This window comes from Zonotrichia albicollis, chromosome 3 (genome assembly GCF_047830755.1).
Source record: "Zonotrichia albicollis isolate bZonAlb1 chromosome 3, bZonAlb1.hap1, whole genome shotgun sequence".
Lineage (NCBI taxonomy): Eukaryota > Metazoa > Chordata > Aves > Passeriformes > Passerellidae > Zonotrichia > Zonotrichia albicollis.
The window spans coordinates 5427364-5442436 of record NC_133821.1 but is presented as its reverse complement, the minus strand read 5'-3'; the positions used below and the strand labels follow the sequence as shown (position 1 = coordinate 5442436).

General features: G+C 38.8%; 1 protein-coding gene across 1 annotated transcript in view; it reads left to right on the top strand.

Moving 5' to 3' along the window:
* Positions 1 to 15073, top strand: part of TFAP2D (transcription factor AP-2 delta) — a 48302-nt gene that overhangs the window by 11337 nt on the left and 21892 nt on the right. The window contains exons 4-5 of the mRNA XM_074538649.1: positions 5720 to 5885; positions 8547 to 8665. Coding sequence (XP_074394750.1) covers positions 5720 to 5885; positions 8547 to 8665 — 285 coding nt within the window. The remainder of the gene's footprint in view (positions 1 to 5719; positions 5886 to 8546; positions 8666 to 15073) is intronic.

Genomic DNA, 15073 nt, shown 5'->3' with positions numbered 1-15073 from the left:
TGGTTTCCTGTAACAAACCAACTTATTCGTATTATTCTCTTTTTCACCTTGCTTCTCCCAAGCTCTTTTTTAAACCTTGCTTACACTTAAAACTCTTACAGTTCTTAATATCCTTAAAAAACAAAGAATTTTTGTTTAGGTGGTGTAGGTAAGAGGCTGGTCTTACAAACTGATGGTGATACCCTCAATCTTACTGAACATTTTGGTTTATATTTAAAAATTCCTCATGCTGTTCTTGCAGGCATGTCTTTGTTTGCTTGGCGTGAATGTTGTAGTGAGGGACATCTCAGAATTGTTTGTCTTCGTGGCATGAGCTCGTTTTATGTGGCTACCAATGCAATGAAAAGTTTGTTAACTTAAATGAAACTAAAAGAATAACTGGGGAAAAAACCAAAAAAATTTCAGTACTTCCTATTTTTCCTGACAAATGTAGATTAGTTTTAGAGTTTTGAATATTTAGCTGCTGATGCTAATGACTGGGTCATGTGAGGATAATTTGGAGAACATTTTACATTGCTTATAGACCTTTTGGAACGGAAAATGGGATTAAACAGTACTGACAAAATCTGTACTGATGACTGCTTGCTTACATTTGCTACATGATAAGGGAATAAAGCTAAGGAGAGACAGATTCTAATGTCTTTATTTCCTAACGTACTCTAAACTTGCCAGAATTTCAGCACAGGGCAGAAAATACACTATAAACTGGAGGACCTCACAAACAGCACCTGTAAATATAAATAATAGACTAATAAAAAGCATAGTATGCTATTAATATTTTATATAAGATCAATCTGTTGACATTCAGGTGTGCTTATACTGAATAATGTACACAAGTATACAAATGTCTATATCCTGAAAAACAAAATAAACAGCACTTCTGCAGTGTTGTCACCAGTGTATTATGATGTTTCCTTACATAGGTGCATGACATTTACAGGTGAATATCTTGGAGAGAGGGACTATGTTGTATTGAATGAATATGAAACACTCATCATATTGTGGCAGTTACAATTAACAAATAAAAGATGGCCTTTAAGAGTTGTAAGGATGCACAAAATTATAGACAAATATTTTAGAAAAAAATTGTATTTGAAGTGTAAAAACCATCTAGTGACAATCATGGACATTTGTCTCTGTCATTCCTGGAAAAAAACCATAACCATTGCCTATGAAAAGTATAAAAAATATTCCAGAATATTGATTTTATTGATGAAAGGATGCACAAATATTTTACTCTGATGGTGTAAGGGAGCCTCACATTTTGGCAGGTGCCCGAGTAACTAAATCAGAATAAATGACCTCACTCCAGCCATCCCATTGTTCTCTTCATCTGTACAAAGGGAACCTGCAACCAAAACAGAGCCAGCTCCCTCTCCACGTGTGTTATTGGGATTTTCATTGTGCTGACAAGATGGGTGGGTTCGAGCAGGGCTCTGTTCTCCCTGCTGTCATCTGCACAACCCATCATCACTTGTGCTGGCATCTTGTACCCACGTGTGCTATTTGATGTGGAGACAGGGATGAGAGAGGGAAAATGCTCTCCCCATGTTTGCTCTGAGTACCTTTTCCAGTGCCACATAGTCTAACTTTTGCTTGTTCTAGGCTTGGGAAACAAAGCAAAAGCACAGTTCTCATGAAGGAGGACCCTGTGTGGAGCATGAACCAGTCAGTCAGAAGGAAAAGGTTTGGGCCCTCAAAGTAAACAAACTTAGTCCTTTGTCATTCCTCTCTCTCAGGACACTTGAAAATAATCATAGATTATAATAATAGAATATTTTGTGTTGGAAGAGACCTTTAAAAGTCATCTTGTCCAATCCTTTGCAATGAGCAGGGACATCTTTAACTACATCAGGTTATATATATTCTTTTGTGGTGATGTGGGGGTTCAGTACACAGCAGTTTTGGGCCCTTGATCTCTCACCTAGATGAGATCAGCTGCACAAAGCATCTTTCCCACCCATTATTATCTTGTGTTTATTGCAAAAATAAATTGTATTTATTGAAATCAACATGAAGATGACAGATTAGAGATGAAAACTGTCATGAATAAAGAAGTAATGGAATAGAGTTGGATGAGAGAGAAGCCTTAAAGAAGAGATTGAGTGCCTGAAATCTTCCTTCCTTTCTTTTTTTCCCCCTAATCTATCAGTTGCAATATAAATTATAATTCTCCCTTTGCCTAAATCTTGTCCTGCCTCTGTTTCCAGACCTCTGGCTGTAAGAGCACAACCATCACCATTTACAGTCATTTCCAAAGAAGTACCTTATGGCAACAGATGAAATCAGATCAGACCACATTATCACTTCCCTATGGGAATAAACAGTTGTCCTAAAAAGAATCTTAACACTCACAGGCCCATTTCATGTGGAACTCAGAGCACAAAATTGCTGAGGCAATCAGCTGGATGATCCCACCAGTTATCTCACTGTCTGCCTGCTCTCCTTTTCCATTTTCTGGCTTTTCCATAGGATGAATACCATGGATAACGAGCCAGGGTGCAAGGGCCACAGCTTGCCCTTCTTCAGGCACACTTTGGGTAGCAAAAAGAAATTTGTGGGCAGATTTCTTTGTTGCTCCCGCATGTGGGGCTCTTAATTTGATGAGCTGAGGGGGTTTTATGTGTCCTGGCACCAGAAGTCAGTCTGCAAAGATTTCCAAAGCCAGCAAAAACTGCTGAGAGTAACAGGGATCTCCAGGCTGAATCACTAGACTCATGAAAAGCATTATTTCCACTCTGGTTTTGAGGCATTATTTCTGCTTCTTCTGCTCGTATCTTAGCATCCCACCTCTCAAGTGCTCTGTTATGACAAGATTGGGTCAGCAATTAAGCGAGGATTGACTTTTCCAGCAGCACCTACAATGGCATTGTGTTGACAGGAAAAAATCTGATTGTTGCCACTGCTGTTTAGTTCACCTTAAAACATTTCTTGTGGTCTTCATGTTAAGCTGCTTTGCAAAATCACTCTAACACATGAACACAAGGAGGGAAGGAATACTCTGAAGCTTGTGCTTGACAAGAAACCTAATCCTTAATCTTCCTGTGTGGCTGCCCTTCTCCTTTCTCGTCTCTTTCCAGCAGCCCGCTATGCCTTTTTCTGTTTACCAGTGGTGCAAAGGCCAGGTCTTCATCCATCTCCTCTCCAAGGTGGTGTTTTTGGTAGGAAATTCATGCCTTTAAAAATGCACACAGCTTGTGACAAAGATATATCTTCATCTAGAAAGTACCACACTGCTCTCTGTTGCTGTGTCAATGAATAATTAATTGAGTGAAATAATTATATGCAATAGATTTTACCTTCTTGTAATTTGCTACTTTTTCCCCATGTTTCTGGAAAGCAAATGATCTAGACTTGCTGAGTTCTTTTATTTTTAACCCATACCTGGCTCACCTGGAACTTTCTTGGTTTAGATCACGTTGCTTGGGCATAATATTTTAAAATATTTCAGACTGTAAGCAACTTTCTACTAAATAGTAATAAAAAGCGTTGCAGTAAATTCTTGTTAGTGTAGGAGCAGCTGCAGGGTAACAGGTTTTTGGATTAAAGGAACAATTATTTATCTGGCATAAAGGGTGCACATACTGGCTTAACCTGGCAAGGAGATGAACTTTAATATGACACTGATTTCAGTACAGTCTCACTCGTTATAAAATCTAGAGACTCATTGAAGTAAATAAATATGTAGACAGTGCTACTGTTTTCTTGACACGTATATATATATACACGTGTGTATGTGCATTGTGTGGCAGATGCCAAACAAACAGATCTACTCCGTGTTAACGCTCTTCACAAATGTACCTGACAGACCAGAAGTTGGAAAACGTTACTTGAAAATATTTACAGGTTTCTGGAAAAAAAAAAGAAAAAGAAAATCTACCAAAGAAAACCCAAACACACCAAAACAACACAGACCAAAAATTATTTCAGGCGTGTGGTGCCAGATTTCTGTGTTTGAGCACTTGAGCTCATTAATTGTAGCTTTGAGCTGTGTAAAAATGTGCATCGGTGCCCTTGATGTGCCTATATTTTGGTGATGCATGAATTGTCTCTATATCCTGTCTAAGAAGTGGACACTAATATCTGCCCTGGAACATAATTAGAAGTCATAAAATACCCTGCTGTACAGAGTCAGGATCTCACCCATCTGGGATTGATACCAAGAGATGTTCTTTTCTGGTGTTGCTGTCAGCACAAATGTTTAAATATACCTTCAAGAGCTGAAATATTTGGAAAGAAATTCTGTTTGCCTTATGTAAGCAAGCAATAGTCTGCATTTAATGAAGGTTCATCCTTCAGTCTGTCTCTGTGAGAAGTGGAACAGAGTCACCTTAATTTTAAGAGGGCTGCATGTGTAAGTTGATAAAGGCGTAGGATCTTACCTAAAGGGACTTTTAATTGTCATTCTATTCTATTCTATTCTATTCTATTCTATTCTATTCTATTCTATTCTATTCTATTCTATTCTATTCTCATTATAGAATTTTGGTTAGAAGCTAAAATTTTTAAGTGCAACAAAGTGAGCTTTTGTAGTCAAAAGAGATTAAAATGTTCATAGGAAAAAAGAAACTATCAGGGTATTTTGAAAGATACAGTATGCCTCCTTTAAGCATGAGTGATGAGCACAGATCCATTCTACTCTAAGAAGGTCTTCACATCATCATCCTCATATAAACAATCTGAACTTCTCCTAGTAGTGCATTGAATTTTATGATATTTTGTATCACTGTCATATGCAGCTCATTCTTCTTTTTCTCATCTTTCCCTCAGGGAATAATAGTGCATGCAGTGGTAAGGTTTATTTCCTTCACAGATTTTTTTTGTTGTAGTCAGGTTGGAGAAGGCAGGTCAAAGAAAAGTGTTTTGTGCTTGGTGATAAAATATGTGTTAGTCCTTAAGATTATTTCTTTTTTTTCCCTGGGAGTTTGTTCTACTCTCTTGGATCAGTTGAAGAGAAAGTTTTCTCTCTTTCTCTCTCTCACACTAACTTTAAGTTAAAAGCTCAGTTTTGCCTGAGGAGTTATTGATCACAGTCTTGACTGAAAGATTTGGTGATCATTCAGCAGTTTTAGACCCAGGCCAAGTAATTGCCACTCTCAAGAAATAAACAATTGCACAGCTAACCTGAGATAAACTGATGTAGCTCAATAGATTTCAATCATTAATATCAGCTGAGGATTTGACCTAACTTTGGAAGGAATTTATGAGTTCAAAGGTGTGGAAAGCTGTTCTTGCGGCAAATCACTGCACATCCATGGTCTTCTTGCATCTTTGTAATCCTAGATACTGCTATGAGAGTTAAATTTAACATTTCCCATTAGAACCAACATCCTAATATTTTCACAAACTGTGTTTTTTTAAAATTGTGAGTGAGGGTTCAATCTTATTTTTAAAGTTTATACTAGATTGGAGAGACCTTAGTGATAATAGGTAATTTTTTCAGAGCATGAAATCAAACTATATCAAATAACCATAACAAGGTGTTTTGACGGTAAAGCTTATGAGAACTAACAATTCACTGTTCCCACACTGAAATTCCAACATATTCATTTTTCTCAGAACACTAATATTACAGAAAGCCAAACCACACACACCCTAAGAAAAAACAAACCCAAACAAAATCAACCACAAGAGAAGCACGGAATTGTTCTTCATGGTTGAGTTTGCCAAAACACAGAAGAGGAGCTTTCCCTCACTTTAATATTTCCTTTTTTTGAAGGTGGCACCTGTGTTGTGAACCCCACTGACCTGTTCTGCTCCGTTCCTGGTCGCTTGTCCCTGCTCAGCTCCACTTCCAAGTACAAAGTGACCATCGCCGAGGTGAAGAGGCGCCTTTCACCACCAGAATGCCTCAACGCCTCCCTCCTCGGAGGTATTTTGAGAAGGTAAGTTGAAGGTGAGGATAACAACTCCTAGACAATGCAGTAATTGCTGTAATTTTATTTATTTTCAAGAGATAGGTTTTGTTCTTTTCCCCTACTTGGATAGTGGTTGCACTTGAGGTGAACAGAAGGGGATGGATCAGGAGGGAACACTGGGGAATTTTCAGTAAATTAGCAAGTTTACATTTTTCATCAAGCTGATTTTTTTTTACCTCCTCTGTTCAGTTACTCATCAGATGTGGATAGATATTGCTTTGACTAGTTTTGAGCAAAAAAGGAAAAGGAAATTCAATGTGTGGAAAATTTCACCAGACCTACAAATCTAAATTCGTGCTGAGAAACAATCTCAAAGAAAATAGTTTTGCAATAGTTACAGCCCTCCCTCAACAAAAGAATAAAAAACTGAGATGTAGAGATGCCTTCTCTTTCCTTTATTTGCATGGTTTTTTGAGCACAAAAAAGATAAAATAACCTGCTTTTACTTTTCTCATTGTGAGATATTAGGGGAGAAGTGAAGACTTAGGTAAAGTTTTGCCTCTGACCCTTCACTGACCAGAGCAGACACCTGCAGAGAGCAGGAGCAGAAAGAAGGAAAGGGGCAGACTGTGCCTCACACTGCAAGAGGAAAACCAGGAGGCAACTGTAATTCAGCCAGGCATATCTAAGTCACGGTGTCCCTGAGGCGTCAGCTCAGATGGCATCAGCTGCCTGAGCACCCTTTGATCAAAACTAGCTGGAAAGTCATGGGCTATTTCACTGCTGGCACTGAGGGCCACACTGATCCTCCTGCTTGTACTGAAAGTCATTTTAACCAGCCTGAGACACGCAGGCACTCCAGAGCTGTCTTGACGCATCTTGGAGAATAATGACTATAGACTATAAATTGTTTTCAAGGCGTGAGTCCCATTCAACTGCCTCTATGGGCATTGGAATCCAAAATCTACATTCACCAAAATTTTCCCCTCTGTTTGTTTCATCCTGAAGAAACCTTCAGCTAATTCTCATTTAAATATTCGTGCTGCAGATTTCATCAATACAGTGCAAGCTATTATGGATTCAAGGCATCGACTTGAATGTGGGGCCTCACTTCTCTGTTATTAAAATGCTTGAATGATCCCCACAGGTTTTTGACCCAGACTAAATATCTCCTCTTCCAAATTAACCCTTGGCATGGTTCAGGAGTTTGCAAAAACCAGGGACTCCTCCCTGTCTGCACTTTGGATGTACTGATTCTGTTTTATGAATCAGAGAGAGCAATAGAAGAGATTTGGTGAGTTTGTAACTGAGGGTTTCACAGCTGGGGAACATGCTCAAGCACTCTGTATTTGACCAGGAAAGAGTTAGGAAAACAAAATCTCATTGATTGTTTAACTGAGACCTTGAAGGCTTGTTTCTGCATCCTGCCAGCAGTCACTGGTTACCTATCTTCCCAAATAGCTTGCTTTGGGAGTAAAGTGTTCTTCTGAATAAAGAAAAAAATCTTTTCAGAAAGTATTTCCTGGCAAACAATGTGGCCAAAGTTGTGGTATTTTTAATGCATAAAAACAAACATTCAAACAATGATGTTCTGTGTTTGGTTTCCTCCTCTGCCTGAAGGAACTTGAACATGAACCTCAAAATATTTACTCAGAAATTACTTTTTCTAAGCTATGGGCCCCTCAGTCTCGTTTGGGGTTAATTATGTATTTCTTGTACAAAAAACAAAGGTATAGATGCTTATCTAATTAAAGGACAGGTCATTCATTTGGGATGTGAGATATCAGGGTTCCAGTCACTGTTTTATTCATTGTTGAAGCATTTTAACATTGGTTGTCAGCTGACTGCTGCATCTGTTTGAAAGACACAGGTTTAAATTCCCTCAGGCTGAGGAAAAATTTGAACCTACATCTGTTGCATAAGTGGATTTGTCTGAAAAGTACTACAGAAAAGTAGCTGGGACACACCAGGACCCATTTTGCGAGAACAATGGGATGTAGGTGTTTGGCAATGGGGCACAGATAACCAATGATTGTTGAGATTTTAGCTTCAGCATTTCCTATTGCCTTGGCCTTCTCACTTGTGAGTTTTGGGCTTTGCAGACAACATTTCCAAATACCCAGATCTCTACATAAATTATGGAGGGATAGTTAGAGCTGGTTTCCACACAGACATCTACATTTAAATACTTATCTGGCTTCCTTTAGTAGCCAGATAAGCCAGACGAGTAAAGTTCACTCATTGTGGATATCTGTTTAATCTGATTCTAAGGTCATGTTTGTGTCTAATTTGTCTTTGAAGCCTGGCTTGGCTAAATCAGGTGTAAGTGTTTGCACTGTCAATATTTACATTTAGTCACTGAAACCCCAGGTGCCATGCCCAAATCAGGACACTGGGCTCCTCTAGGTGGAAACTGCCTGAAGATCTGATGCTCCCATGACAGGCATTACAACCTCTAACTCTGCCAGAAAGCTGATGTTAAAGAATCACCTAGATTAAAGAATCACCTAGAGCACACAGGAAATTAAGTATATAGCTCTGAAATATTTCCCATGGATGTCACCACTGAAAGCATTACTCTACATATTAGTCAATGAAGTGTGCACAATTTCTAGGCTTATATTAACATGGGGGAAAGGTGCAGAATAATGACAAATATATCTCTTTCCTACTGTTCTCTCATGACAGAGCAAAATCCAAGAACGGAGGACGCTGCTTGAGAGAAAAATTAGACAGACTTGGACTAAATTTGCCTGCAGGAAGAAGAAAAGCAGCAAATGTCACACTCCTGACTTCCCTGGTAGAAGGTAGGGTCTCTAATATTGCAATATAATATTACCATAATTAAAATGTTTCATGGCATGCAACCCTTTTCAGCCATAGGGTTAAATTCCATAATCTGTATTTTGTATAAAGAGACCTGACTTGCCTAAAGCCACAGAAAGAGTGAGTTGCAGAATGGAAGTTTACTCTGAGATATCTTGGCTCCCAGCAAGTGTCTTGGTTCTGCAGTTTCCTCAGCATTGATTTGTGCTTACAAATCGATGTTCTGAGTGTTCTTGTGAGAGAGATGAATGTCTTATACTAACTCTGTAAGTAGGTTTGTTTATCCTCCTTTTCTTTTTTTTTAACTTATGAATTTCCTGGAGCTGGTCCAAAAATGTGATGATTTTTTTTTTTTGTCTCCCATAAGAAAGCATAATATTTAGACAAGCCTTTTCCCCACACACATAAATGAATGAAATCTGTTTTCAGATAATATCTAGACAGGCTCAGGAGATACTTTCTTGGCCTTTATTTGTTGTTTAAATATCATTCACCAAATACTGCCAGGTTCTTCAAACCTTCAGCTGGGAGATGCAGGTTCAAACCCCTCAGGCAAAGGGAAGAAACTCTACCTGCATCTCCTCTGTTCTGGGTGAATCCACTAAGTACCCAGTTTGTTGTTTGGCTGTGAGTTGCAGCTCTGGGAATTTCAGATCCCTCCTCCTTGATGCTGAGAGAACTCAGCTCATCCTAAAGGTCAATACCTTCTACAGTCATAGCCTGAAAGGGCCATAAGATCTAGGCAAGTAGGCTGAGGTCTCAGCACGTATTACCACAGAATTACAGAAGGATTGAGGCTGGAAGATTCCTCTGGTGATCTCCCAGGCCAATCCTTCTGCTCAAAGCAGGGTCAATTAGAAGAGCTTGCTCAGGACTTTGTGAGTTTTTATTATCCCAAAGGATGGAGACTCTTCAAGGCAGAAATAGCATTGAATCCTCAACACTGATGATTTTCAGCATCTATGACAAGGGATGAGATTTTCAGGGGTCACTGAGCACAGGGAAGTTCAGTGGGGCTGCTCTGAAGCACAGATGTGTCCATATCACACCTGCTTGCAATTGGAAGCTCTCATGGAGTTTCAGTCTTAGAAAAGGTACCAAGTTAGAGGAGCAGGGGCTGTTCCCACCTTCAGGCATCTCAGTTCAGGGCAGAATAAACAAAGCTGGGTTTTATCAGTAAACAGAACAGTGGCTTTAAGCTGAAATCAGGAAGAATTTGTTGCCTGTGAGGGTGGTGAGGTCTTGACACAGGGTACCCAGAGAAGCTGTGGCTGCCCCTGGATCCCTGGAAGTGTCCAAGGCCAGGCTGGACAGGGCTTGGAGCAGCCTGGGATGGTGGAAGGTGTCCCTGCCCATGGCAGGGTATGGAGCTGGTTATCTTTAAGGTTTCTTCCAACCTAGACCATTCCATGGTTCTGGGATTCTATGTGACCAGTTATTCATTCATTCATCAGAAGAGACTGAGGGACTGTTTGACAACTGCTGGCCTGGGGCTGATGGCTGAGAAATTTTACTGTAAGTCAGGGTTAGATTCCTGCTTCCCAGGAATGGAGCTGTGCCACCTCCCTGTCTTTATTCAAAGCCTGTAGCAAACCTGCTATCAAGCCTGTGGTGTTGTTTCTGTTCTTTAACTGCCTTGCTGTGAGTCCTAAAGGCAAATACTGATGTGCCTGAGCTCACTTTGGCAGAGACCTTTTTGCCTGGATATGCTAATTGTGAATTTTATCTCATGGAATTTTTGAGACTGGCACCTCCATGTTAACATTCCAACAGAAAATTAAGCGAAGCTCATTCCCTGTCTGTGTAACCAATTCTGGGTCAAACTTGGTGGTGCTCATTGAATTCTTGGTGGTATAAGCTGTTCTGACTTTGGACTTGAAGATATTCCTTCTAAGTGGAATTAACTTACAGCACAATTTCTTCAAGGAAAACCATCCTTCAATGGTTCCTGCTGCTGGAGGGGGCAGAAATGGAAGGACACAGGCTTATTCTGTGGGTTAGGGAATCCAGAGAAAAAAAAAACATGAGCTTTTTCTCTGTGATAGCAATACAGAAATTGAAATAATAATTTGTTAGTTTTATTTATTAAAATCTCTAAAATATCAGGTACATTTTGTGTACATCTCATAAGAACCCAAGATTGTGTCACTCTTGACTTCTTCAGATGGTTCTAAATTTATTATTATTAAAGGTCCTCACAGTCTTCAATATATTGAGGTTTTAATATCTCTTTAAGGTAAAAGCATGCTCCACCTCTTGAATATCTATGTGATACAAGATATGGCAAAATTAGTTGCATTATTGTGTTTATTGACCAAAAGCCAGTCAAAAATCTCTGTCATGACTCCTACTTTGCTTCCTCTAAAACATACTGAATTCATTGAGTTTTGGGGAGTCTGTTAAGTTCAATGAGGAACTGAAATTTAATTCTAGGCTTTCTCTGTCACAGTAAGGTCCAGATTTTGTGAAAATTATTTTGTGGCCTACTGTTTTCTGCAAAGTTTTTTCTCTTTGGAGTTGTGCTCTGCTGCAAGATGCTTACTGCTGACTGGATCAGGTCGCATCTTTAGAGTCTTTGTTAGGGACCAAAATAAGAATTGTTTGACAGATCAGTTCTGTTCTCTTTGTCATGCACATAAATCAGCACAAGGAGTGAAAAGGCAGAGAGGGAGGGTGAAATCAGTGTTGCAGGGCTCTCCTGAGCAATTTGAGGACGCATCACCATGCAACCTGCAGGCGAGGGATGCCCTCTAGTGCCTGGACTAGATGGAGGGAAAGGTCATTTTTCTTGCGAGATCCAAAAGGAAAATTTCTACATATTAGCTGTAAAATAAAGGCTCCTCGGATAAATACTAGTATTTCCAAGGCTAAGGTTTACTATGGGCTCAAAAGAGTCAAAAGCTTCTCCAGTGGGAGAAATGAAGGATGTGAAAAGAGGGAATGTGTCCCCTTCTGTCTGAATGGGTCACTTAACAAGGCATAAGTGTGATTGCAGATGCAGGTTAAAGCAGTGCCTGAATGATTTTTAAACCATCAGACTAAAAAAAAAGAAAAACTAATAAAAATTCTAGAGTTTGTTTTTCTGTCAAACCCGATTAAGACACTAAATTTCCTAGACAGAGAATTAATGACATTCATCATTTGGGGACCAAAACTCTTGAGAAAAATAGGTCAGTGGCTTCTTTTTTCATCGTGCTCTCAACTATCACACTTCTCCCCCACCAGCCTTTGTTTAAACATCCTTCCACTTGTTCCTCCTCCCTTCTCACCCTACAAATAGAATAAATTTTCCTTCCACCTCCCGCCTGTCCCTCCTCCCCCTGAGTGACATTTCTGCCGGGTAGAGCATCCGGAGGAGGCTCAGTGGAGGAGAGTGGGAGGCTCACATGGCGAGTGTCCCTCTCCTGGGGACACAGCTCCTGCCTTCACTCCTCACCGGAGCAGCTCTCACTCCTGCTGGCCCCGGGGGACCCTCACTCTGCTCCTTGCACCTGCCCACAGACACCTTTCAAGGTGCTGCTCTCCCCACCGAGGCTCTCCAGAGCTGTCCCTGCCCATTCTGCTCCAGCACCTGTCCCTTTTCCAGCAAAGCTCGCTGCTCAATTGTCAAACTCCGGGAGATGCAGGGCTGGGTTTAAGGAGAGTCCAAGATTCCCAACATTTCTCTTTATCAAAGAGCTGGGGGCATCACACACATGGGGAAATTGGGGTTTAGGTTGAATTTAGATTGAAACAAGGCAAGTGACTATAATAGTCAGGGGTTTTAGTTGTTTCTACCTTTATCGTGATTCCTCCTTCAACTAGGCAGAAGATGGAAAATCTAAGGTAAAAGAAAAAAGGTCAATTCATCCACATTTCCACACGAGGAAATTGGATTTTAGGGTTTTAGGCTGAATCTAGATTGAAACAAGGCAAGTAGCTTTGATAGTCAGGGGGTTTGGTGGTTTCTACCTTTATTGTGATTCTTACAATGAGGTAAATAACAACAAGGCAGAAGATGGAAAATCTAAGGTAAAACAAAAAGGTCAGTTCATCCACAATTCCACACAGGGAAACTGAAATTTAGGTGATTAGGATTTTAGGTTGAATTTACATTGAAACAAGGCAAGTAACTATAATAGTAAGGCTTTTTAGTTGTTTCTACCTTTATTGTGATTCCTATTTTGAGGTAAATATCAACTAGGCAGAAAATGGGAAATCTAAGGTAAGAGAAAAAAGGTCGGTTCATCCACATTTCCACATGGGGAAATTGGATTTTGGGTTTTTAGGATTAGGGTTTTAGGTTGAATTTAGATTGAAACAAGGCAACTAACTTTAATAATCAGATGTTTTAGTTGTTTCTATCTGATTCCTACTGTGAGGTAAATAACAACAAGGCAGAAGATGGGAAATATAAAGGAAAAGGGAAAAGGTTGGTTCATCCACATTTCCACACAGGGAAATTGGATTTTAGATTTTTAGGATTAGGATTTTAGGTTGAACTTAGATTGAAACAAGGCAAGTAATTTTAATAGTCAGAGGTTTTAGTTGTTTCTACCTTTATTTTGAGTCCTACCACGAGGTAAAACTAGGCAGAAGATGGGAAATCTAAGGTAAAAGAAAAAGATCGGTACATCCACATTTCCAACATTTACACATTTTCTCCCAAAGTAAATCATTGTCCAAATTATGCTGTAGAAAAAGAAATAACATATTCTATGACACTGTATAAACTACTTTCCCCCACCAAGCAGACTTAATCCTACTGTACAGTAATCAAAAGGATATCTATTCACCAAAAAAAATGTGTATCACAGTACACTTCTAAGCATCAAATCATCATTTGGTCCTGGTTTGAAATTACATCTTTGCTTAACAATGAGATAGGAGAAATTATATTCTGCAGAGTGTTCTCAAGTCCAAATTTTAAAATTGTTTTTTAATTTAGAATTTGTAGTTAGAATTCAGGATGCCTGCTCCTTATACCATATGCATGCTTATATGAATAAATATGCATAGCTCTAACATGCATTTTTAGTGTATGTGAGCTTTCCATTTCCAGAAAAATATTTTCAATTTTAATTTAAATTATTTTAATTATTACTTCATTAAAAACAATAATTACATTTGTATCTATATTTTCACCAATCTATATTCAAGAAGAGATATGTAATTTTTTTTTCTTTTTGTTCAGACTGTTTTATATCACAGTCACAACCCCAGGTCCAGACAGGTTTTATACCTTTGAATCATTTTCTCAGATTATCAGAACAGTATTAGTATAATTTTCTCAGCTCTAGCAAATAATATAAGCCATCTTTATAAATATAAATTTGAATGACAATTCACATTTTCATTCCTTTTTTTTCTAACAGTAAGTGGACACATTCTCATTTCAGTCATTTAATTTTTGATCATGTTAAATGAATGCAAACTTTTCAACACAAAAAGCTCTGCTCTCCTGAAGAAACCAACACTTTTGCAATGGCTAAATGTTTAAATTCTTTGCTGTCTACATTCCTTGTACTGTTACTGGGACTGACTGGGACCATGATGAAGCTGTCTGGAGAATTGCAATTGCACCTGATGACAGCTTCAAAGGGTTTGACTTTTATTTTCTTTCCATGCTGGAATGAAGATAAACCTACAAAGTATTTTAACAGAATTTTGTTGAAAAGAAAACCCCATGCTCTTCTGAAATAGATTTACTCTGTAAGTCTTTATTTAAGGAAGAATAAAAGCATATCTGAAATAGACATTTTGAAACTACTCTACAGAAATGTAAAATTTATGGCTTAAATTTTTACCCTTTCTCACCCATGAAGAAGTCAGGGATAGATGTTTGAAAAACAAAGCAATCAGTCAATTGTATTGTTCATTCTGATTCTCTGTTATCTTATCACTGAAACATATTTTGCTTCCACTGGAAATTATTTTACCTTTCTAGAAGCTGCAAACTAAGTGGAAACTGTTTCTCCTTTCAGCTCAGAGATGCTGATTCCTTGTTAATGTCTTCATTCTTTTTAGGAATACTGATAAATCATGTTTTTTTTTTTAAAAAAAAAGTAGAGAAAGTAGATGATTTTGACTCAAATCTTCAATTTTTCTGTAAAGTTGGTTACAGCTGCAGAGGTTGTAGCTGGCTGGTATCAGCAAACAGATTGCCTAGGAGTGGTGCATGGATTTTGTCAGTATCTGAATAAACTGGGGCAGATAAACACAGACTATAAGCATTTTCTTGTGGAATCAAAAGGTGTTTTTCCATTAAAAACTCCAGTGGTAGAAGGGGAGACAATAATATCTCAGAAGAAGGAGAATGGAGTTCAAGTAGAGGTCAATACATGCAGTTTCTTATTCCTCATACTGTCCCTGGCACAGGACCACTGTTTCCATGGAACTTCTCCTCTTCC